The sequence below is a fragment of the Rattus rattus genome, chromosome 3 (genome assembly GCF_011064425.1).
Source record: "Rattus rattus isolate New Zealand chromosome 3, Rrattus_CSIRO_v1, whole genome shotgun sequence".
NCBI lineage: Eukaryota > Metazoa > Chordata > Mammalia > Rodentia > Muridae > Rattus > Rattus rattus.
The window spans coordinates 173,218,259-173,242,841 of NC_046156.1; the positions used below are offsets into that span (position 1 = coordinate 173,218,259).

General features: G+C 45.5%; 1 protein-coding gene across 3 annotated transcripts in view; it reads left to right on the forward strand.

Moving 5' to 3' along the window:
- The window catches only part of Egflam (EGF like, fibronectin type III and laminin G domains), a 173,008-nt gene that overhangs the window by 122,752 nt on the left and 25,673 nt on the right, over positions 1-24,583 (forward strand). For all 3 annotated transcript variants that reach the window (XM_032898808.1, XM_032898809.1, XM_032898810.1), the window contains 10 exons: positions 3,755-3,870; positions 4,529-4,835; positions 5,421-5,521; positions 6,642-6,742; positions 7,789-7,933; positions 11,046-11,235; positions 14,093-14,218; positions 15,344-15,587; positions 19,836-19,947; positions 23,426-23,542. In XM_032898808.1, the coding sequence (XP_032754699.1) occupies positions 3,755-3,870; positions 4,529-4,835; positions 5,421-5,521; positions 6,642-6,742; positions 7,789-7,933; positions 11,046-11,235; positions 14,093-14,218; positions 15,344-15,587; positions 19,836-19,947; positions 23,426-23,542 (1,559 nt within the window). The remainder of the gene's footprint in view (positions 1-3,754; positions 3,871-4,528; positions 4,836-5,420; positions 5,522-6,641; positions 6,743-7,788; positions 7,934-11,045; positions 11,236-14,092; positions 14,219-15,343; positions 15,588-19,835; positions 19,948-23,425; positions 23,543-24,583) is intronic.

Here is a 24,583-nt window from a genome sequence, read left to right on the forward strand (position 1 = left end):
TATAGGGAACAAAACCATACGAAGATGGGTATGCAGTCAGACATTTTGGCTCTCACCTGTAATCCCAGAACTTCGAAGACTAAGACAGGAGGATTACCATTAGTTCGAAGCCATTTTAGCCTACATAGTGAATGTGTGTGCACATGCACACATGCATGAGAACACAAGAGTATAGTTATGTATCTCTGTGTTTGCACATGGAGGTACACATGTTTACAGGTATGTGTGTGAAGGTCAGATGACAACATCAGGCATGTTCCTCAGGCACCGTGCACCTTCTTTTTTTGATACATGGTCTTTCCCTGATTGGGTGCATGCCAAGCAGGCAGGCCAACAAGTTCCACCTCCCCAACACAGGTGTTGCAAACATGTCCCACCAGACCCAGAATTGTGCAAATGGCCTCTGGGGATCAGGTCTGGGTCTCTGTGTTTCTTTAGCCAGTACCTTATGCACAGAGCCATCTTCCCAGCCCCATCCAAATGCCTTTATTCTTTTTAATTCAATCTCCCTGATGGTAGAGCCTCTGTCCACCACACCATGTACTACTTCCACTGTCCCTTCTGGGCTTGGGTGCCTCTTGTCTGCATAGAAATGAGTCTCTCGATTCCGAGACCCGTTGTTAGAGAGTAAATCTGTTGTCAGCCTGCCTCTGAATGAAGGACTCTTAGTTTTTGCTGAAACATTATCCTTAAATTAAGTCTAAAATTAATCAATACCTGCTATCCTTCTTTTAAATGATGAAAGACCCAGGGGCTTCACACAATTCAGTCCCCTCTTGTTTTCCATGGAACCTCTCAGTATTTTTCTGTCTTATTTAATGGCCATAGCTTCAGACTTTGACAAAAGTAGAAAGCATTAACCCTAGGATTAATCCTCTTCCTTTTCCCTATCTCTTCTTTCTTCCCCCTGCTTCCCTCCCCCTTCAGCTTTTTTTTTTCTGTAAATCATTAAAGGTCTGTCAGTGATACACTGTCTCTGATAATGTCTTTCTTTCACGTTTAACACTGAACCATCATCATCTGAGCTCATCAAACACAGAACTCTGGGCAATTGTTTCCTAACATCACTGTGTCATAGGACTGGGCAGGGGTGCTAGTGTCTTGGGTTTGAGCAATGTTTTTCTTTGGAATGTCTAAAAAAAACTGAACTATGTGATTTTCCACAGAGGCCAGAAACACTCAGGACGCCAGTGCTTGGTCACATCACAGAATTAGTCCTCTTGCCAGGTAGACACAGGGACACATGCCTGCTCACAGACAAACACATCTCATCTCCCTCTCTTGACCACCCACTCTCTTGTTCTGATTCCCGACCCAGATGCAGGATGTCCACTGAGCCCTGTCTGTGGGGAGCCACATCAGCATTGTGAGGCTTGCTCCTCTTTGTCCCACACAGCCCCCCACCCCCATACTCTGTTTTCCCACTAAACTCTTCCTGTTGGTATAAAAACATGCATTGTCTGCTCAGAAAAGGTCATGAAACCTAAAGGCAGAACCAGTTTGAAGGGTGCAAGGTGAGGGTGAATGTGAGATGGAAGGTGGTTAAGGTTCTGACCAGCAAGGCCAGGTCACAGAAGGTCTTGGGAGACTTTGAAGTGACTCAGGCCGTGGCTCTTCCCCATTCCCATTTCCCACCTGACCACACACCCCTTGTTCATCTGTATCGAGCTTCTTTCCATAGTCCATCATCTCTCACAGAATAGCCTTTCCTCCCAGGCCATTCTTGTCCCACTGACCACAGAGGGTTTTGTTAGTTTGGTTGGTTTTCAGCAAATCCTATTCACAGCCCTTTTTCTCTTTGCCCACTTTCAGAATCAGCTTAGAAGAAAGTCAGTGCCATTAGTGAATAGGCATCCTTATATCTGATAAAGGCTGAGTTAGAAGGCAAGTTTTCTCTGACAGTCAAGGTTGGTTTTGCAAGGACCCTCTGCCTGGTATGGAACCTGGGATAGCCTGCTTAGGAGGCATGGTCTTTGTGACAGCTCTACCTACCAAAGCCACTTTTGCTCCCAGCCCTGCTGTAGAAAGGTTACAAGAGGGACCAAGTTTGCCCCCAGTTCCTCTCCCTCCCCCAACATCTCTCAGTTCGTAAGTGTGGGCCAAATGCTTCTACCTGGTAGCTTGATCCCTACTTCCACCTCGTGGGGATGAATAGAAGAGATTGGACAAGATCTCAGTGATTCTTAGTTCTTATACTTCATCTTTGCCAGGGAAACTTCAGGGGTGAGGAAAAGCATCTCCATAGAGACTTCCACAAGATGAGCTGTTAAGACAGGTTCCCCTGAAGCCAGCGTAACAGATGATTCTGACAGTGATACGACATGGCTTCCCAGAAGTCTAGCATACAAAGCTCCAATCCCCAGAGCATGTGAGCTCATTGTAAACTAGCTTTTCATCCTTGTAAGTGAAACTTCCCAGTTGTTTCCTTCTCAAACCTTGGCTGATGTGTAGCTAGCTGTCTGAAGCATGTCCACCTCAACAGTATGAATTCTAGGGCCACAGAAGTTAAAGAGCTCATTGGTCCTGCAATCTAATTTTCCTCCTTGTTTATGCATGGGAAGAGGTGTGGGGGGGCAAGAAGACAACCCCCGATGTCATTCTATATACACTGTCCAGTTTATTCATTGAGACAGAATCTCTCTCTGGAACCTGGATCTCACCAAGTCACCTTAGTTGACTGTCCAATGAGCCTCAAAGATCTGACAATCTCTGCCTTCCCAGTACCCAAATTACAAGTGGTCACCACCATTTCTAACTTTTTCTTCTATGGGTTTTGGAAATTAAACTCAGGTTCTCATGCTCATGTGGTAAGCACTTTCTTGATTTAAGTATCTCCCCAACCCTCATTCCTTATTTTGTTGAGACTCATGGGCTCTTACAAGATTAAATGACTTTCCTAACAATGGAAGTATTGTGTCCAGCTCACATGACCACAGATATTTCCAACTATATCATATTGCTCATCAGAGAAACAATGTGCAGGAAAACCATAATGTCTTTAAAAACTCAGACATATATGAACTTTATAAAATAAAGGGCATCCTTTTGTTGACCAACAAGATTTGTATTTTTTTTCCTTAATGTGGAATATCCCAGAATTTGTTTTGCATTCAGTATGTGGTTTGACTATTATGATTCTAATAAGTGTCTGGTTTTTAATGTTCTCTTTTCTTAATTAACAAAGTGCCAAGTAGAAAGAGATAAGTTGTGTACTTTAATTACAACAACCCCAGGGCACTCAGAGAATTCTTATCAGTAGCATAGAATGCTCGGCCTACAAAATTGTTGGAAGCTCCATGGCTGTGAGAAGGAGGAGACGATTCAAAAGAACGATGGCTTCCACATCCCAGGCCTCCTGCAGTCACACAGGGCCTGGTTTATCTGTATTTATTTCCTTCTCGGTGAGCATGAAATCTGCATAATCTGCATCACTGTCAAAGACTGGATGTTTAGAATGCTGCTGAGAGGCTGCTCTGCAGTGTCGTGAGCTCTGTACGATGACTTCCCTCTTCTGGAGCCTTCCATGGGCTCTCCAAGCCTCAGTTCACTCCTTAGTAAAGTAGATCTCAATGTCTGGATAGAAGGTGGGAGAGGATGGTCAGGAAGGAGAGAGAAGGTAAATGACGACAAAGTATAATGTAGGAAAATGCCACATTTCATAAAGAGATCTGAAAGCTGCTTAACTAAAGAAGGACAGAAGTTTGGACAAAGAAGACATGAGGTGACAGGAGATGTGCCACTTTTCTTTGTGAAGGTCCCGGGGAGGCTGGAAGTGGACACTATGGACCTGGGTATATCACTGATACCGGCGTGAGTGAGGATGATGATGCATCAGAAGACGAGCTAGATCTGGATGTTTCCTTTGAGGAGGTATGGTCACATCTGATGTTGATGCCATGTCCCCGCGCTGACCACAGCAGGTTAGCCATGGGCCATGGACATGGAACTTCAGACTGAAATGGGCCCACTTGTTCTCAGCATGGATTTGTTTTCTCTGACTATGAGATTGGGATGGGAGGCATAAATTAGTACCAAGGAGTTTCCTAGCAGGCTGTTATGAACAGCCTCTGTCTATAACTAGCTTTGCATATGTACATGGATGCACATATATGTGTCTGCATGTATATATATACATATATATACATATATACATATATATGTATGTGTTATGTATTTATACATGTATATATTGATAGATAGATTTACCACCCACAGAATCTTGTAAGATTAGGCCGTATAAGAAAATTAATGGTTTCTTGACAAAGCCATGCATTTTGTAATATTTAGTAAGAGCAAGGCATAGGATATCAGCTTTACCTCACCACAATGTTCTGAATAATACAGGGCAAGGTGCTTAACCCCCCAAGTCTCCAAGTCTTCCCCATAGACTGGGGTCGATGTTCCTGTCCCACAGCCATTCTCGTGTTTTTAGACACTATTAACATTGTCCTGTAGCTCAAGAACCACATATGTGCAGTATAATGACTCCATGTTTACACTGAGCTCTTCCTTTCCTTCTCTAACTTAGGTTAAACCACTTCCTGCTACCAAAGTTGGGAATAAGAAGTCCAAGAAGACTTCTGTCTCCAACTCAGAGATGGACTCCAGACTTGCCCAACCTACCTCAGCATCTCTGCCTGAAACTACAGTGGCTGTCCCACCCACGCCAGCCCAACGGAAGGGGAAGAACAGTGTGGCTGTGATGTCAAGGCTCTTTGACATGTCCTGTGACGAAACCCTCTGTTCAGCTGACAGCTTCTGTGTCAATGACTACGCCTGGGGAGGCTCACGATGCCATTGCAATCTGGGCAAAGGAGGCGAGGCCTGCTCAGAAGGTAGGCCCTGGAAAGGGAATGGGCAGAGCAGGGTTAATCCTGCATCATCTAGTCCTTCTAAGAGAAACCCTTTCTTCCATGTATTGATTGGTAAATTAGCCATCCCTCCAGGCAAAGTGAGAAGCAGCTTTCGTTGTCTTTCTGAGGGATAGCCATGTTTCTGGGTAGGTCAAGTGTGAGGTCCTTTGGAGCAACTATTTTGAAATCTCAATAGCACCAGGGAGGTGGACTCTGCCATTGACACATCTCTATCAAACATTCAGGAGGACAGGACATTCAGGGAGGTTGAGAGGGCTGATGTCAGAGCCATCTTGGGGACCGCAAATGCCCAGCTTGAAAATGACTCATAGTGGGCTTTAAACCACTCATTTCTTTTCAGGGAAGCAGGGACCAATCTCCCAAATCCTATCCCTTCCGAGGAGTTTCAGAAGCTCCTTAATCTCAAGGGAGATGGGAAAGAAGCTAAGTGTTACCGGTTACATGGGGTTTCCTGGGGTGATAGGCAGACAATGGTGTGTGTTGATTTCTGCTTTGAAGAATGAGACAACAGCGTGCTTGCTGTCCCATTGTGCTTTCTCTTTTCAGATATCTTTATTCAGTATCCTCAGTTCTTTGGTCACTCCTATGTAACCTTTGAGCCTCTGAAGAACTCTTATCAGGCATTTCAGATTACTCTGGAATTCAGGGTAAGAGCTGCTGGTCATTTGAACACCAGTTTATATCAAAGGAAGAGTGGGAAGAGGGAAAGTAAAATATCAACTTTGACCTGAAGTCAGTCACAAAATCCGGCTGGGATGGGGAGCGTTCACAATGTTCAGGTATACAGCTAGGAGAGGGTGGGTTAGTGTGTCACAAACGATGGAAGATTAGATCCTCAATGAGAAAACTACTTCCGTAGTGATGCCCCAGGAGCTGGATTTCAGGGTTAACAATGCATTCCATTCCCCAAGGCTTTTTACAGAGACCTCTCTGCTTTCAATCATTTAAAGATTAGCACTCCGCTAGCACCTTGAACTTAGTGGGATTCTTTGAGTACCTTTGAAGAAGCAAAATGGCCAGGAGTCTGGAAACCTATACCCTTTGTCACAGGGTCAACTGTCAGAGAGGTGACTTGTCTGTCAGCTGATACACCCGGTGTAACTACCCACTGGACTGTTGGTACTGTCCGGATAGAAGGAAAGTGGCAAACCTACATGCTTCCCAGGTAGAGAGGAAGAGTAGAAAAAACACATTAAAAACAGAATGCTTGGGGCTGGGGAGATGACTCGGTGGCTAAGAGCACAGGCTGCTGTCCTTCCAGTGGAGCTGGGTTCGATTCCCAGCACCCACGTGGCAGCTCACAGCTGTCTGTAACTCCAGTTCCAGGGCTTCTGACACTCTCATACAGACATACATGCAGGCAAAGTACCAAAGACCATAAAACAAACATAAATTTTAAAAAATGGAGTGTTCATCACTGACAGTAGAAATTTGATGAGCACAAACAAGGTATTCTGTGACCCAGACTTTAGGACACAGACTTTTCTGGAAGGTCCGCAGATGCATCCACAAAGCCGAGCAAAGAGCCGGTCAGATATGGGCCTTCCTCTCCTCAGAGTTATTCTTCCCACAATGTTTGTTCGTTTGTGTTTTAAACAAGGAAGTAGCCTGGATAACCCCTCGTTTGTGCGAGGACTCTCTGGAGTCCACATGCTTGCCTCAGTAGGCTGGCAGAGGAGAACATCCATGTTTTGTCTTCACGAGAGTCTATAGGTGAAGAAGGAGAAATGACCGTGCTTTATGTGGCTTTTGCGTGTGTGTTCACAGGCAGAGGCAGAAGATGGCTTACTGCTCTACTGTGGGGAGAGTGAACATGGGAGAGGCGACTTCATGTCCCTGGCTCTCATCCGACGCTCCCTCCACTTCAGGTAACTCTTGCCCTAAGTCCTATAGATCTTAAAATTCTATCATGCACTTTGTGCACACTACAGTACACACAACTGGATTCTAGTCACTAAAGAAAGTATGCGCAAGAGAGGAGCTGAGACCAGTTTCTCCAGTACTGGAGAGCTGTGATGAGGGTAACCTTTGAGGTTTGCACTTTGGAACCTTGGCTCATTTATTCATTCTGACACCAGTTAGGTACGAAGCACCCACTGTGGGGTCATGGTAGTGTGGTGAAGGCCAAGTCCCGTCCTTCCAGAAACTCAAGAAGGTGGGATCTTCTCAGGGCCTTTTTGCAAGACGATGGCTGACAGCTATGGAGGGTAGGGAGGGACCACAGGCTCCTAAGGACTGACAGAAATCCAAATGTTGTTATGACTTCCCTGGGATTGGGCTGAAGCCTTAGGCTTGCCCTCCGTACCCTGGTCATTTCCCCCCAGAAACTTCAGAAGCTGCTTTTAGTTAATTTTTTATTTTGCATGAGGCAGAGTTAGGGCACATAAAGTCTGTCTGTGAATGATTGACAGATGTCAGCCTTGACATGGTGTCCTAGGTAGTCTCCTGATAGCATCATTTCCTTGCTGGCTGACCTTTGGCAGATGATGTGAGCTATGGAAGTTGCCTATTCTCAAAGCACTATGCTAGGGATTATACGAGCTGTCTTATGTGCTTAGTACAATGCCTTCCCCAGGGCAAGCAGTACATTTATACCAACCCTAATGGTTTATTTCATTTATTTAAGTACTAGTTCTCTGGCTAGTATGTTCTAGCCAAATGGTAAGGTCCCAAGAAAATAAGGCCCTGTATCCAAAGATACAATGGAGAACAATTGAGGAAGATACTAGTGTCAACTTCTGGCCTATACACAGGCACACACACGCACGCGCGCGCACACACACACACACACACACACACACACACACCAGCCAAACCAAAGAAAGGAGACATTCTCCTAAAGGGATAATATGGAGTCTGAAAACACGAACTGGTTCATTCTAGAATTTTTCCTTCCCATTTCATTTCTCCACAGGTTTAATTGTGGAACTGGGATGGCCATCATCATAAGTGAGACCAAAATCAAGCTTGGGGCCTGGCACTCGGTGACACTGTATAGAGATGGGCTGAACGGGCTGCTGCAGTTGAACAATGGCACCCCAGTGACAGGCCAGTCCCAGGTGAGTGTGAGTGCACACCCGCTCATCCCATCTGGTCCTCGAGAGAAGACTGCTACAAAGAGCAAAGCTCTGAACAATTCTCAGAGGCTGAGTTTTCATAGGGCACACAGGAAAGCTCTGGTGGGGTCCCCTCAGCTTTGCCTGCCTGAGCTTTCAAACCCCTTTCATACATGCCTACCGGAGGGATGGGTGCACACCAGGTACGCAGGCATGAGTTATCCTTGCACATTAAGTCAGAGGTCAAGAAATGCCCACATGGGAAGCAAAGGACCCGTCATTAGCATCAGATACAAAGGTAGGCACTAGTGTTATGATCTGTGGCTCTAGCGAACAACCTAGAAAGAATTGGTCTGTGTAGTTCCACATATAAGAATAATCCGTTTATCCTTATTGGGAGGCTTCATTGTAGGAAGAGTAAGTTAGTTATCTCTTGGGTCACTCTGGAGGCCACTGAGGTACTCACACATCTGTTGTGCTCATAGTAATTTAAAGATTATCTTTAAAACAGTTTGGATTAGCATCTGGCAGGGAGCCAAGCCTAGAGTCCCAATCCGCAAGGTCTCTATATTCTCCAAAGGAACAGGCAGCACCGGAACCTTTGAGCCTGCATCTATGCATCCTCTCCACTGCCAGGTCCTCGCTGTGTTACTAACAAGGCACGATGTAATAAAGGTGCATGCCGGAAAGTCTTACTGATTTGCATCCAACCCTAGTGAATTACAGTACCCGGAGATTGCTTATACTCATCACGAAAGAGGAAACAAGGCACAGTGCACAATTCTAGTACAATAGTAAGAAATGGTCGAATGAAGTTTGATAAGAGTAAAGAAACTTCAGTCTAGTCTAAAATACTACCATGAGAGACAGGGTGGTTGAAAGCAAGAGGGCTTAATAGAGATTGGCAAACGGGGTCAAAAGGTAGCCTTGATAAACTAAAGGAACGTAAGTCTGCACAAGTGGAGACCTGGCATCTAGGGGAAGCAGTGATCTTCTGTTTCAGGGATTCTCAAGTACTATAACCTTCAGGAGGAATGTGAGGACGTTTCAAGAGATAAGAGTAAATTCCAGAGGCTGCCATCCAAGTTAGGATGACCTGAAATGCCATCAGTGAGGGACTGACTCAATGGAGCTGTCAGGAGGATGGCAAAAGGCATGGGTCAAAGAAAGAGGCTTTGGGGGGGTTGGGATTTAGCTCAGTGGTAGAGCACTTGCCTAGCAGGCGCAAGGCCCTGGGTTGGGTCCCCAGCTCCAAAAAAAAAAAAAAAAAAAGAAAAAAGAAAGAGGCTTGGGGAGGAAGGCTGACCCTTCTGGGAGAGCCCTGGGATGTCTACTAGGGGTAAGAGACTGTCTCAGCAATGGGTCCCTGTCCCAGAGGTAGGGGAGAGGTACTGAGAGAGCTGTGTATAGAATCCAGTAACTAGTGGGAACCCTCATTATATGAGTTTTTATATTTTCCCAATCCCAGCATTCAATGACTTTATTGAATAGAAACATTAACTGCAAAGCAGCATGTAATTTTTGAGGCTGGTCAGGATGAAGTTTGCCTCTGTATACTGGGACTTTGCGAGTACAGCAAGTGTGAGCAGGCCATCGTCTGGGGACTGTTTAATAACTGTCAAGAGACAGAAAATTCTATTTTAAGCTGGTTCCCCAGAAACAGGCTCAAGGTGAGGTCCTGGGCATAGGATGTTTTTAGAAAGTACTCCCTGGGGAGACCAGTACTGGAGAGGAGAAGTTGGGTGGGGCAGAAGAAGGTGTCAGCAGGACTGAGAATCCGGCACAATTTTTCCTAGTATGGATTCCATCTAGCCCCCTGAGAGCTAGGGAGTAACATTATGCCTCAAAGCCATGCCAAAACGTAAAGGCTGCCAGGGGGAACCCAGGGTACTCACATGCATGGGTAGTCAAAGCGACTCCAGAGAAGCAAAAGCCAAAGTCAGCAAACTCTCCCTCTTCACACATTTATGCCTCAGGAAAGAAGTGTTGAGCTTTAGGCTCTGTGCTGTGTGGCCCTGGATGGGAAACAGAACCAGAAGGGAACAGTGAGGACGAGATGGCAATTGACTCCTGAGAATCTGGACAGAGCAGGCCAAAACAGCATTTGATTCATGTGTAGGAAGGGACTTAAGAACCATTAAAGCTTCTAAGTAACTGAGGGGTTCAGCCTCCTACTTACAAATCTTCTTACCTGATCATTGGAAAAGATCGGACAGTGGTTAGATTCCCACGAGCTGGAAGCAACCCCTTTAAGGGCTCATACAGATGATAGCCAGGGACTGGGGTTGTGCCTTCCCCCAGCTCTCACGGTTATCACTTACTCTAGATGAATGAGAAGCCCATGTACTACAACCAGGACAACCAACGCTATCTTAACGTTCTCTTAGCTTCACGTTCAGCTCCGTATTTTCTGACCTCCACATTTATACTTCAGACTATTGGTTTGGCCCTGGTTTAGAAGCTTCCTGACTAAACACTTAAAATTAAAATTAAAAAAAAGGACTCATATAATTATACCCATGAGCGAATTTTAAGATATGTTTAATACAACTTGTTGGATATTTCCTGAGAACAGTTCCTCTTACAGTGTTTAGTGTGACGGTGGCTGGGGCTGGGAACTGTGAAAGGGCCAATGTTTAGGTCAATGGTCACTCACACGTGTCAACCATCGGATGCACATAATAGCCCCCATCCAAGGTACACACTCGATTGGTGTGAAGATTGGACAGAGCACTGCTGGTTTTGGATGCCAGCTTGCTTCAGAGCCTGCTAGATTGGCTTGGATGTGACCTCCTTCCTTCCTTCCTTCCTTCCTTCCTTCCTTCCTTCCTTCCTTCCTTCCTTCTTCCTTCCTTCCTTCCTTCCCAGCCATTCCCAAACCACTGCTTCTGGAAACTCAGTCCTCTAAGGAGTCAGTGAGTTGACTCTGGTAGTCAATTACTGTGGATTTTATTACCTAGCAGGGCCATGTCTTAAAGACAAATCCAGATAAAGGAATCCCTAAGGCTTTAACCTATATCTTAGCCACACTCCACCTCACAATCTAAAGTGTTTTGATGTTATATTTTACTTTCTATTTTTAAAATGAGATAAAGTTTTCATTTTTTTCTTAAAGGGTCAGTACAGTAAAATTACCTTCCGGACACCTCTGTACCTTGGTGGTGCTCCCAGTGCTTACTGGCTGGTCAGAGCAACGGGGACAAATCGTGGCTTCCAAGGCTGTGTGCAGTCACTTGCTGTTAATGGGAAGAAGATTGACATGAGGCCCTGGCCACTGGGAAAAGCCCTCAACGGAGCTGATGTTGGTGAGTGCCCTTGGGCTAGACTGGACCTGGAGGGGGCGTTCTTTTCTGGTCTGGGTGAGCAGTAGGGCAACTGGTTCACACGGGGGTTCAGGAGTCATAACTGTAAGTCCGTACGATCTATGGTCGCATCCATCTTGAGGCCAAACGTGTTGTGATTTGCCACCATCCTAGTCTAAGCTCATTGGACAGAGCTTCTGATCCTTCTGATCATCCGCGTCTGTGTGCACGTGTGTATGTGCACTGCTTGTGTGCCTGGTGCCCACTGAAGTCAAAGCTGGGCACAGATCCTCTGGAAATGGAGTGACAGGCAGTTTTGAGCTGCAGTGTGAATGCAGGTAGTGGAACCTGGGCTCCCTGCAAGAGCAGCAAGTGCTCTTAGCCACTAAGCCATCTTTCTCGTCCCAGAAAAAAAATCTACTTGACCATAATGTCCCATACTTCCTTTTACCCTAATTTTAGAAGGAAGAAAATGTTACTACAGCCACCATCTGGGTGAGTGATCGGGGCTTGCAGAGATAGGTCACTTCTCCTGACTGACAGCAGAGTTGGGATTGTTTCACAGAATAAGATCAGAAACAAGGTTTCTGCTCAACTTCAGAAAGCAGCAGGGTGGGCCGTTTCCTTCGGGGACTGCCTGTAGTTGAAAGAGCTGAGTTTAAGGTCCAGGGATTGGTTTCTCCTAGGCCTTTCTCCTTGGCTTATAAATTATGACAGCCTTCTCATTTCCTCCACACATGGTCAGTCTTTCCTGTGTGTGCAGACCCACTGTCTCTCAGGTGTCCTGATTTCTCTCCTAAGGACATTAGACAAACCAGATTAAGGTGCCCCCCTCTTATGATCTCATGTAATATTAGAGGTCTTATTTTCAAACTCAGCCTTCACTCTGTGAGCTGGCTGCTCCCCAGCCCCCACCCCCAGCCTCCAGAATAAGCCCCCCCCCATCTTTCTGATTCTTCACAATCTCTGTTTCTACTACTGTTGCCCCTCTGATCCCCCACTCACCTTCCTCATCGGATCTCTCTCTCTCTCTCTCTCTCTCTCTCTCTCTCTCTCTCTCTCACACTCTCTCTCTCTTTCTGTCCCTCATCAGGGACCTTAATGACATTAATTGAGCAGTCCCACAGGACCCCTCAGGGAAGTACCCACCTGCCAAAGATGGTGACGCAGTCAGTGAAGGGGGGCTGTCCGTCTCTGGAGAGTTAGCTACCAAATCAGGCAGTGGTGGCAAAGCACCGCAAACAGCAGAGCTGGACTTTATATCCCAAGCAGGCGCATGCCCCCTTTCCCCTCCTCCCCGGAAACGGTGCTTTGCACTCACCCAGCATTTCCGGGAAGACTGTGATGAGACAGGCAGAGGAAAGGGGGCCAGGGCAAGCCCATGTGTTCCATGTCAGATGATGTGCACACAGTGCCAGAGTAGTTCTTCCAGAAATCTCTGCTTGTTTAATTAAAAGACACACACATACAAGCACACAAATGCATGTGCATGTGAGCATGCATGCACACACACACTCTCTGAACACACACTGTAACATGCACACATACTCTCTCACATACATACATTCATACACACAGTATACATACACATACGCTCTCTCTCACGCACAAACACACTTATTCTCTGTAACACACAAACACAAATGTGCTCTCCATTACACACACTCTCTCTGCCACACACAAACTCTCTCACACTTATATATGTATATACATATACACTCTTTCACACACATATATTCATATGCACATACACTCTGTCACACACATATACTCTCTCACACACACAAGCACTCTTTCACACACTTGCACACGCACTGTCATACACAAACACAAATGTGCTCTGTTACACACACACACTCTCTGACAAACACACACACTCTCACACACACATTCCCCACACAAACACATACTCACACATATTGTATGTCACACACATTTTCACACACATACTCGCTAACACACACTCTGTCATACAAACTCTCTCACACTTACGCATACTCATATACACAGTCTCACATATATGCATCCACACTCATCCATACTTTCTCACATGTGTGTATGTTTGTGTGTACACACATACAAACATGCTCTTACTCATAAGCACACATACACACACTCACATACCTATATACTTACACACATATACTCTCTATCTGTGTCCCTTTCTGTCCCTGTCTGTTTCCTCTGTCTGTCTCTGTCTCTGTCTCTGTCTCTGTCTCTATCTCTTACACACACACACACACACACACACACACACACACACTCATCTTGGAACATGAAGATGAGCTTGAAGCACTTTTCTTTATGAGGTGTCTCTGTCCTTAAAATTAACTGTGAAGAAGAAACGGGGTTCCAGAGCATTTGCCAAGGCACCATGACACTTCCCCTCTTCCTGTCACTGAGAAGAGAGCTCAGCAAGAGTTCTGCTATTTCCATGCTTGCCTGAGTGGCTGAGCTTTGAACCAGTAAGGCAGCAGCACTTAAGCTAATTGGGGTCACATAATCAGGTTGCTTTTAACATAAACAGGCTGGTGTGTGTATGTGTGTGCACGAGAGGCGGGGGGTGGGGTGTGTTATCCATCCTGCTTTTAGGAACAGTAGAAGTAGATTAAAAGCAGGAACAATTTCATCATCCCCCTCAGTGGTTATAAGATGTCCAGCATCGTTTGGAAAAGTCTTTAGCTCTTCCAGAGATAAAGCCAACAGAAAATAATAGCAAAGGAGAAGCAGGTTCCCCCATTCTGGGAGCTGGCCCATCATGCATGGGTGGACAGTAGGAATGGGGGAGCTGCATGATGCTGGGGTCAGCTATATATCTCCGGGTGGGCACCTGTGACCTGGCTCTGTGCCCTCTGTTTAGGGGAGTGCAGCAGTGGGATCTGTGATGAAGCCTCCTGCATCAACGGGGGCACCTGCGCAGCCATCAAGGCCGACTCCTACATCTGCCTCTGTCCCCTTGGGTTCAGAGGTCGACACTGTGAAGATGGTGAGATGGTGGCCCGGGCTGTGATGCATGTGGACATAACTCCCCATCAGTTCCCGTTTAGCAACATCCTGTATTTCCCTCAGGGATGTGGGTTGCATTGCCAGGAGGGGTGGGAGAGTATCAGAAGACCAAAGTTCTAAACTAAGCACAGATGCACTCCTTTTAATATACCAACCATGGGCCGGTGCCTCTGGCCTCCTGTAGTACTTAGAGGCCTGCACTCGTAAGGTTTTTACAGGATTGGCTCAAGTGCACTAAAAGCTCGTGTTCTTTCTAACGCCTAAGCGTTTCCAAGAAAATACTGGGAACGAGTACACACAAATCAATAACATGATATGACAAATCTGCTCTGATTTTTACCTCTGCTCTGATCTGATGGCTTAGCCTACCTTTTTGCTGCATTATGCAAATATACACATGTATACATATGTATACATATATATTTGTACATATGCATGTAATGTACAATCACATGCAATGTGTACATATGAACATTCAGGAATAAAAACTGAAAGTTTTAAAGATTTAGGAGGGAAAAATACAAAGGCTTGAACCTGCTTTAATTTTTGCAAAATTCAAAAATTAGAAGCAAAAGAGTATAAAATTTAGAGCCATGATTATAAAAGAAATCAATTTTATCTATAAATGATTCGGGTTTGAAACTAAGATGTTACACAGGGGAGAATAATTTCAATATCTCCTCAAATCTCATGTCAGTGGAAGAGTGTCCCTGAGCCAGGGCTGGCTGGGGACGTCTTGGTTTTGTAGAACCTCACATAGGAGGGTTTGACTCCTGTTCCCAAGCTACATCACCTCAGGTCAATAGTGTTAGAGGTTATTCTGCTCCATAAAGTCACATAGGTGAGACCCCTCTGAGTCTTTTATCTAGCCATCATGTCAGAAGAGAGAGCACCAGGGAAGGAAGGAACTTTTAGGGGCCAGACATGAGGTACCATATAATAATCCACCCACACTGCACTGACAGAACTCAGCCATACCCCTCAGTACTCACAGAACAACTAGGAGATAAGTCCCCACCCAGGAGGAAAAACAGCCCAGTTTCATGCAGGCCACTTGCTGGTCTCAGGCACCCAGGGATCTCTAACCCTCTGCTTATCTCTTCAGCATTTACCCTGACCATTCCTCAGTTCAGAGAGTCGCTGAGGTCCTACGCTGCCACTCCCTGGCCCCTGGAGCCTCAGCACTATCTTTCTTTCACCGAGTTCGAGATCACATTTCGGCCGGACTCCGGGGACGGGGTCCTTTTATACAGCTACGACACAGGCAGCAAGGACTTCCTGTCCATTATTATGGCTGCGGGCCACGTGGAGTTCCGCTTCGACTGTGGTTCTGGGACCGGAGTTCTCAGGTGAGGGTCTGGGCCTTGTGCGACTTCCTCCCCTCCAAAACCACAGCCGCCACTATGACCACTAAATGGCCGCCCACCATCCTCTTCCTGTTTTCTCTGTGCCAGTGCCTGTGGAACCCTGTGCTGCTCCTGAACTATGCCAGACCACCTCTCTCTCTCTCTCTCTCTCTCTCTCTCTCTCTCTCTCTCTCTCTCTCTCTCTCTCTCGCTCTCTCGCTCTCTCGCTCTCTCGCTCTCTCTCTCTCTCTCTCTCTCTCTCTCGCTCTCTCTCTCTCTCTCTCTCTCTCTCTCTCTCTCTCTCTCTCTCTCTCTCTCTCTCTCTCTCCCCCCCTTCCTCTCTCTACCCCACCCTCCTTCCTTCCTTTCCCCAAATACTTATCAAACAGGTATTAATTCCCAGCTTCTGTTTATGGAAAATGACGTCGCTTCCTATGGGGGCCACTATAACCCATCCCACCGTACACAGTGAAGCCTAGGTTGGGCACATTTCCTTCATGTTTTTTTAATAATCCACTATATCCGGTTAGTGTTTGTGGGTAGGAGACCAACCACTATAGCGCAGAAATCCTACCAGTGCCCACGTCCTACAATGAGTGGTTCTCCCCTCTCCAGCAACTACCAACTGCCAACCGCTCCTTGATGAGGCTGGGGACCTAGGTATCATCCTCCATCTCTGTGTCAGAACTTTGCCTGGCTTGGTCGTATGCAGGCAACTACAACTGCTGGGAGTTCGCATTTCCCATAGCTACATAAGATCCAGAAGACAGCACACTACAGCACTCCTCCCTACCCTCTGACTCTTACAGCCCGTCTGTTTCCTCTCTGCTGATCCCCAGCCTGGGTGGCAGGGGTGGATGGGTGAGGGTTGGGAACCACTCTGACTGCATGTGCATCTTTCCCTTTACTACTGCATCCTGCAAAAGGAAGTACTTCTGACCAGCACACGTGATTAGGTGTCAGTTTGACAGCATGGCCTCTCACTATGCTCAGGGACCCCTAGTCTAATGCAGCGGTCAGTGCTGCTGTGTGTATCCAATGCTTCTTTTCAAAGAGCCCGGATGTTCCACTTCCACCCCAGCATGGGCTGTGAGTCTGTTATTTCTAAGGAAACCGCGGCAGGAGCTTGGCGGCTATTCGAATTGCTAACCTGTCATTTTTGGAAGGCGTGTGTGGGGGATGGAGATGCTAAACTGCTGACTGTTTTCATGGCTGATGGGAAATGCTGTCTCTATTAAATGTCCACTGTTTGTCAAAGGATTTTTTTTTCTTTTTCTTTTTTGTCCTTGTGGCTGAGTTTCTAAACCAGTTGACACCTCCCACCCCAGGGAAGGGATGGGACATTTTTTTCCCCTCTAGTTATGTAAAACATCTTATATCTCAAGACAACTTTTGTGGGTATTTAATTGATTCAATTTACATATGATTATGCAAAACAGCCCAAGCATTTTGCTCAGAACTATATGTCGAGTTTAGAGAGGGAGACACCGTGATAATCACCTTGTACTTTGAGTCACCTTTTCAAGGTAAAGGGTGACCTCAAGATCTGGAAGCACAAGAACACTCACCTCAGAACACTCGCCTCTCCCACCTGCCTCTCTGCAAATGCAGACCCCACTTTGGGGGTCAGTGGCAGCCAGATCCTAAGTTCTGAGTATTTCTATTTCATAAGTTTATGCCAATTATCAACCAGAACTATTTTAGGTTGTTTTTTGTTTTGTCTTGTTTTATTATTATAGTATGAGGTATCCTTTTCTGACCTGCTGGGGAAGGTGACCAGAGAAAGAATCCTTGGATCCTGAGTGAAAATAAGACAAGAGTTACCAGAGATTAAAGCACTATCGGCCTTCCATTCCCACATCTGTCTTCTGCAGCCTGGCAACAGAGATCTCTGTTACCATTTCACATGCCTCTTGGGAAGTTATTTATTTTGAAAACTGTTTCAAAGAAATCCCCACTTAATTAAGAAAACTAGGGGAAAGCCTGAACCATACATAGGAAACTGTGGACTTGGCCAAGTCATTTTAATTTTAGGAAAAGGGTATTGTGGTCGAAATGATTATGGCTTGACTCAAACATCAAGACGATTGGAATGAGCTCTCGATGGCTGTGATCGATACACTGTGCAAAAGAAGGTATTGGATTGACAGCCAGTGACCTCTGCAGGACAGAAACATGACTAGTATGCTGTTAGTCATTATGGAAATAGACCACTTAAAAAGGCCTGCTTGTTTCTTTATTGCATATTGATTTAGCCAAGGTGATTAAATTCTAATTGCTAAGGACAAATTACAAAAGCATTTGCCTGAGCAGAGGAATCAAATTAGGGGGTGCTGACCCTTTAATAATCACACCATTGGCATTCTTCATAGTTTTCTAAAGATGATACAGAACCAAAAAGTAATTGGGAGGTTCAGTGAAGGCCAGGAGCTAGACGTTGTTAGAAATAGAAATACAATAATTACGTTATTTCTGCACACCTCACTCCAAAAAGTAATGCTCAAAACCCTTGCAAGTCACATTTAACCATCGAGTGCCCCCACCTTGACTTAGTAACTGAGCTTTTAAGGTCATTTTAATCCTTCTGAAATCACCAGTAAACTCCAGTCTGCTTTTCCTTGTCCGGATTCTTTGCATGTTGCTCTAACAGACTATCGGAAACATGAAGAATCTATGAAGAACAGAAACCTATGTCTCACATTTATGGAACCTGTGAAGTTCAAAGTCAAGTAACTCACATTGCGGCAGGGGCCTTCTCTTGTCTCCCCAAGAGGGAAGCTAGAGAAGTATGAGAGCACATTAGCATGACCATGCAGGAAGGGACTGAAATCTAGACTCATAACAAACACCCAACCCAGGTGATTATGATGGTCATCCACCCATGAAGCAAAGACCACACTACCTAATTAGTCACCTCTCAAAGGTCCCAACTCTCAGTGTCACATTGGGCATTAAAAGTTTTTAAATACATGAACAATCTTTAGAGGCACTTCCAAACCTGAGCATTTCCATTATTCTAATATGAAAATTTTCAAAATGAGACAGATGTTGCATATCTGTAATCCCAGCACTCAAGAGACAGAGGCAGGCATAACTCTGAGTTGGAGGCCAGCCTGGTCTACACAGGCAGATTCCAAGCCAGTCAGATTTCTGTTGTGACACCTTGTTTCAAAAACCGAACAGGGGAGTGGGGGAGCTGGCAAGATGGGTCATCTGGGTGCTTCCTATGTACCCTAGTTTGCTTTCTATGGCTGTGATAAAACACCACAACCAAACACAACTTGGGGAGGTAAAGGTTTATCTGGCTTACTCTTCTGCATCGCAGCCATTCATTGAGGGAGGTCAGATAGTTTACTCCATCTCCACTAGGGCTAGGACTCCTAAAACTGTAAGCCAAGATAAGGCCCCCATCCATTTAGCTGCTCTGTGTTGGGTATTTGAGGATAGCAACTTGAAAGGTAACTCATGCAGGAGTTATTATATTATAACTCCTGTATTAGAGCTATATATCAAGTTTAGCAAAGAAGACACCATGGTAATCACCTTGCACTTTGAATCACCCCTTCAAGGGAAAAGGTGACCTGACTGACACAGGTATGCCTCACACTGCTTCTTCAGGTGCCTAAGGTTGGCATCGATTTCATCATAGCCACACTGATGAAATGGTGGTGCATACCTATGACATGCTGACTCATGCTAAGAGTCTCCAGAGAACCAAAACCATTGGGGATTTAGACAGAGATGGAGAAAAATATTTGCCTGGTGAGACTATCTCACATGACTATGGGACTGAGGCATCCTGCAGTTTTCTACAGGGAAGCTGACACCCCTCAAAAAGTCTATGGTGTAGTTCTGCCTAAGCCTACAGGGGTGTCTGTGGCACAAGTCTCTGTGTGAGTCCAAAGGGCCAAGAACCAGGATACTTGTGACGTAAGGTTTGGCACATGTCTCAAGAGCTAGGAGTGATGCTACTGTCCAAGGGCAGGGTAAGATGGATGTCTGAACTCCATTCAAATGAAAAAAGTCTATGCTTCTCCTGTCTTTTCATTCTGTTTGAACTCACAAAATGCTGGGTAATGTCCATCTGCTTTGATGAAGGCTATCTTCTTCACTCTGTTTATCAACTCAAAGGTTTATCGCTCAGAAAAAAATCCTCATAGAGACACCCGAAATAATTCTGTACCAGTCAGCTGGATTTCTTCATCTAGTCAAGTGGATGTAGAATGTTAACACCACATCTTCCTTCGACAGGAGTGAGGATACCCTCACCCTAGGCCAATGGCATGACCTACGCGTGTCTCGCACAGCGAAGAATGGGATCTTACAGGTGGACAAGCAGAAGGCAGTAGAAGGAATGGCAGAGGTAAGAAGGACACACTTGTTCCTCCCAGTGGTTGGCGAGGGCCAGGCCATTGTTTTCTGCTGATGTTGATAGAAGAGCAGTGCGAAGTGGGAAGGCCAGATGGCTCAGTGGGCTAAGGGGCTTGCTTGTCCTTAAGGCTGATGACCCGAGTTTGATTTCCAGAATCTACGGAGTAGGAGAGGACTGGCTCCTGCAAGCTGTCCTCTGATCTCCAGACGTGTGCTGTAGCACACCATGTATGTAAACACACACACACACACACACACACACACACACACACACACAAATAAACAAACAAATAAATAAATAGATGTTTTTTAAAGCAGCATTGTGTTATATCTGAGTACACAGGTTCTAAAGCTGAGTTGGTATTCAGTTCTCCACTAGACAATGATGTCTGTTCTGCCTCTCTCAATGGGAATGACAGCAACAGTATTGATCTCACAGGCCTTTTTATAAGCCTGAGTTATACTTCATTAATATTTAGTGTCTTAGTTAGGGTTTTGCTGCTGTGAACAGACACCATGACCATGGCAAGTCTTATAATGACAGTATTTGATTGGGGCTGGCTCACAGGTTCAGAGGTTCAGTCCATTATTATTAAGGCGGGAGCATCGTAGCATCCAGGCAGGCCTGGTGCAGGAGGAGCTGAAAGTTCTACATCTTCATCTGCAGGCTACTAGTGGAAGACAGACTTCCGGGCAGCTGGGATGAGGGTTTTAAAGCCCATACACAGTGGCACACCTACTCCAACAAGGCTACACCTCTAAAGAGTGCCACTCCCTGGGCCAAGCATATTCAAATCATGACACTTAGTAACCAGGGCACGTTTAAGAACTTGCTTTCTGCTCTTTTTACCCTGCCCCTCATCAACCTTTGACCTCGTCATTTATATGAAGTGACAGCTGAGATCATAGACTCAGCAGTGTAGGGATGACATGTTTGACAAGAACATGCTACAAAACCTGACTCCTGAGCTTCCAAATCCAGCTTCACTAGTGGCATAAGCTCAGGCTGGTCATCTGACTCTGAGCTTGCGCTTTTCTCATCATTATCCTCAGATCAATGGAGACTGTCCTGCTGGTGACAGCACACATCTGAGAGTCACTGTGAGAATCAGGAGAATCACGTACACAAATCACAGCAGTACCTAGCACATAGTTGCCTCTGCCCTATTATAGATGCTAGGGCATTTGTCAGTGCAATTGACTATTTCCAGGGTCACAATCCAAAGGAAAATAATTTAAAGAGAAGATGAGGACAATTTGCATGAAACTATAGGCTACCTTCCTCCTTGTCAGCAAGAGGGATGGATGGTCCTTCAAAAGCCAGAATAAAATTGTTCTCACCCCATTCACTGGACACCTTGGAACTCAAAGTCAGAACTTGTACTCAAAGAAAACTCTTCCCCTGACTCCATAGCCTTCTTCCTTTTCTCAAATAGTTTCTCTCAGCTCTGGAGTCAGAGATGCTGACTGGAGGGAGAAATGCTTGGAAGTGTGTTATGATACACATTATTGGGCCACCTGAATTCCCAAAAGTCCCTGGGTTTCCTTCATGACCGTGCATTGAAATAAGACCTATATAAGGCTATGGTTTAGCTCACTGGCAATGTGCTAGCCTAGGATAAACATGGACCAGGCCTTAGGCTCCACCCCCAGTATTACAAACAGTAGAAGCTAGATCCCATAGGTACTCCTAGAGATAAATGGTCATCTGAGATCATCTATTTCCTCTTCACTACCTCTGATTCCCCAATCCATTCTTCTCTCTCTGACTAATAATCTTCCTAAAACACACAGCCCCCAACCTCCACCCCCGGCTTCAGACTTGACTTTTTGGATCAAGATCAAACTCCTAACATGGCTTCTTAGGCTCTGCACTACCTGGTCTCCCAACCCTGTCTGTTACTTATAAACCTCCAACCCCAACTTCTTCCAGTTCCACAGTTGACACTCTGCCTTGGTCAACTCTCCCATTCCCTACAACCAGTGTGAGGTAAGAGACCTCCTTGTCCTCAGGCATACTCAAAGGAACCTGGAGAGTTGTCACCTACACATGGATCTCCTACACATGTTCTCCACCAGTATAAATCCAGAGGGGACAACAAAGATTGGGTCTTTCCTATTTGTTAATGTCTGTCTAGCATTAATACATTGCTTGAGCACAATAAGCTGGTGCCTAATCATGTTTGTTAAATGGCTTAATAATGTGCCTATTTATATTTATTTTATCACAAACATGATGTCTTTTAAAGTACCTATGTGTGTATCTGTGTATGTGTGACCATATTTGCTTCTCTGTCTCTCTCTGTCTCTCTGTCTCTCTGTCTCTCTGTCTCTCTGTCTCTCTCTCTCTCTGTGTGTGTGTGTGTGTGTGTGTGTGTGTGTGTGTGTGTGTGTGTGTGTGTGTGTATGCATGGAGCAGGGGTTCAGAAGAGGGTGATGGATCCCTCAGAGGCATTTGGGAAATTTTTGGCTTGTTGCATGGTTTCTGTGACATGAACTCTGCTCCTCAGTGTTGTTCTCAAGCACTTTTAACCACTGAGTCATCTTTCCAACTCCAAGAACACTATCTTGTGTTTCTTAAAGTGTGCGATGCCCAGCAATCTCAGCTTTTGGGACACTACTGCTGCTGTCTTATGATGGTTTCACATTTTGCTTATGGGTTTTATTGAGTGAGTTTAGACATTAATTGTAATACACGTGTTGCTACACGTGGGATGCAAGAGAGGACAATGGCAGGTTCTCCAAGAACTGGGAGGATGAAAAAAACTTCCTTGCCCTTTACATGTATTTGATCACCAGAATCCCAACCCTATGCCTTCACTTAGTTCTTTGTCTTGGAGAAGCCCTATCTATGCCATTCCCAAACAGAACAGTAGGCACCTAGTGGAATACTGAAAATGCATTCAGCTTTGGCCAAAGTGTAAATTCAGAGCATCTCTGCCCTTAGAATAGGCTAGAGTGTCACCAACTGCTCTAGAATATCATTAATTTATAATGAAGAGTAGGTCCTCACTCATGCACATAGCCACCAATGACTAGTTGCAACTTCCACTTACGATCTACACTGAAGGAAGATGAGAGAAGAAAGGATATAGAGACCCACTTCCAAGATCTGAAATCTTCCATCCAGAGGCATTTGTTGCTTTTCTGTTCCATGATCTCATCTGAGCTCCACTGGTTGGAAGCAGTTTTCCCAAGTAGAGAAATGGCACTGCTCACCAATCGACAGTGATGTAGTTTGTACTCACATTGTGATGCTTCTGAGAGTTGGATATTATGCTCTATTTACACACAATAAAAATGGGTCTCAGGGGACTAGGAAACTTCCTGATATTCAAGGTCAGTCACCTACCAAAACAACATGACAGTTGAGCTAATGCGTGGCCAGGTTGCTGGGATGGCGCCCGGGGTTGTTGTCAGCATCTGTCTTGAAGTTGGTCTGTTACTTGCTTTTCTTCGTGCTTTGACAGGGAGGCTTCACCCAGATTAAGTGTAATACGGACATTTTTATTGGAGGAGTCCCAAATTACGATGATGTCAAGAAGAACTCGGGTATCCTCCATCCATTTAGTGGGAGCATCCAGAAGGTATACTTTCACTTCCTCGTGCTTGATATCTCTCTGACTGTACATAGCGTTAAGTATTATAATCAATGTTTTCTTTTGTGCCTCGGGAAAAGGGTTTGGAAAAAAAATGCCAAAATGCTTAGACGGTTTTATTTTTAATACTTACAGTCTAGTTTCCCAAACACCTGTTCCTGGATTTCTGTTCAGCATAAAGTGATTCTATGAAGTGACGGTGAATTTTTTTTTTCAGCAAGAGTTTTCCAAATTTTCTAGGGCTCTTGGGAGAGATAACTGTCACCAAGATGCCACCTGTATGGCCAGGGAAGGGGCAAGTAGAGCAGGGGAGTAAGCTCCCTGTCTTAGGCTTTCTCTGAGTTACTGAGTCCTTTGCTCCACGTAAGAGTCAAGTGTTATTCCCACCCACTCAGGAGCAGTTGCTCCTCATCAATCATACAAGAGCTCTCGGATTACAGAAACGTGATCCAGAAAGCTGAAGATAAAAGAACTACTTGGCTAGTGGAAGGTGCTGACCCCACTCTCATGTTTCCTATTCATTCTCTTGGGGATGCTCAAGATCCCCTGGGTCATGAACTTGTGCTCCTTGGCTACAGACATGCAGTCTGAGTCAGAGCCTAGACTTGCAGGGCTGCCTACAGGGAAGAGAGTGAACTTGGACCCTGGGTTAGCCTCATCTTGTTTCCCTTTAGGGATGGAGGGTGGTATGGGGACCAAGGTCAGACTCGTGACAAAGAATGAGAATAGAGGATGAGGGAGCAGTAACACTGAAAGACGGTGCCATTGTAATTTGAAGACTGTCCCTGGGAAAGGCTGCTGGTGTGTGTCTCCTTCATATCTCACTGCTAGTTCAGAAACAGTCCAGCGAGTGCTTGCTTGCTCTCACACGTCTTTTACAGCTAGTGCCATTGTAATCCCAGGTGAGATCTTGGTTCCCCACAAGGGGCATGGGTCACATTTTCACATAGATCGTAGGTTTGAGGTGTGAGAAAGCTCACCCACACTTCCCTCCATCCTCAAGCTTCACCTCTGATTCACAGGGCCCCC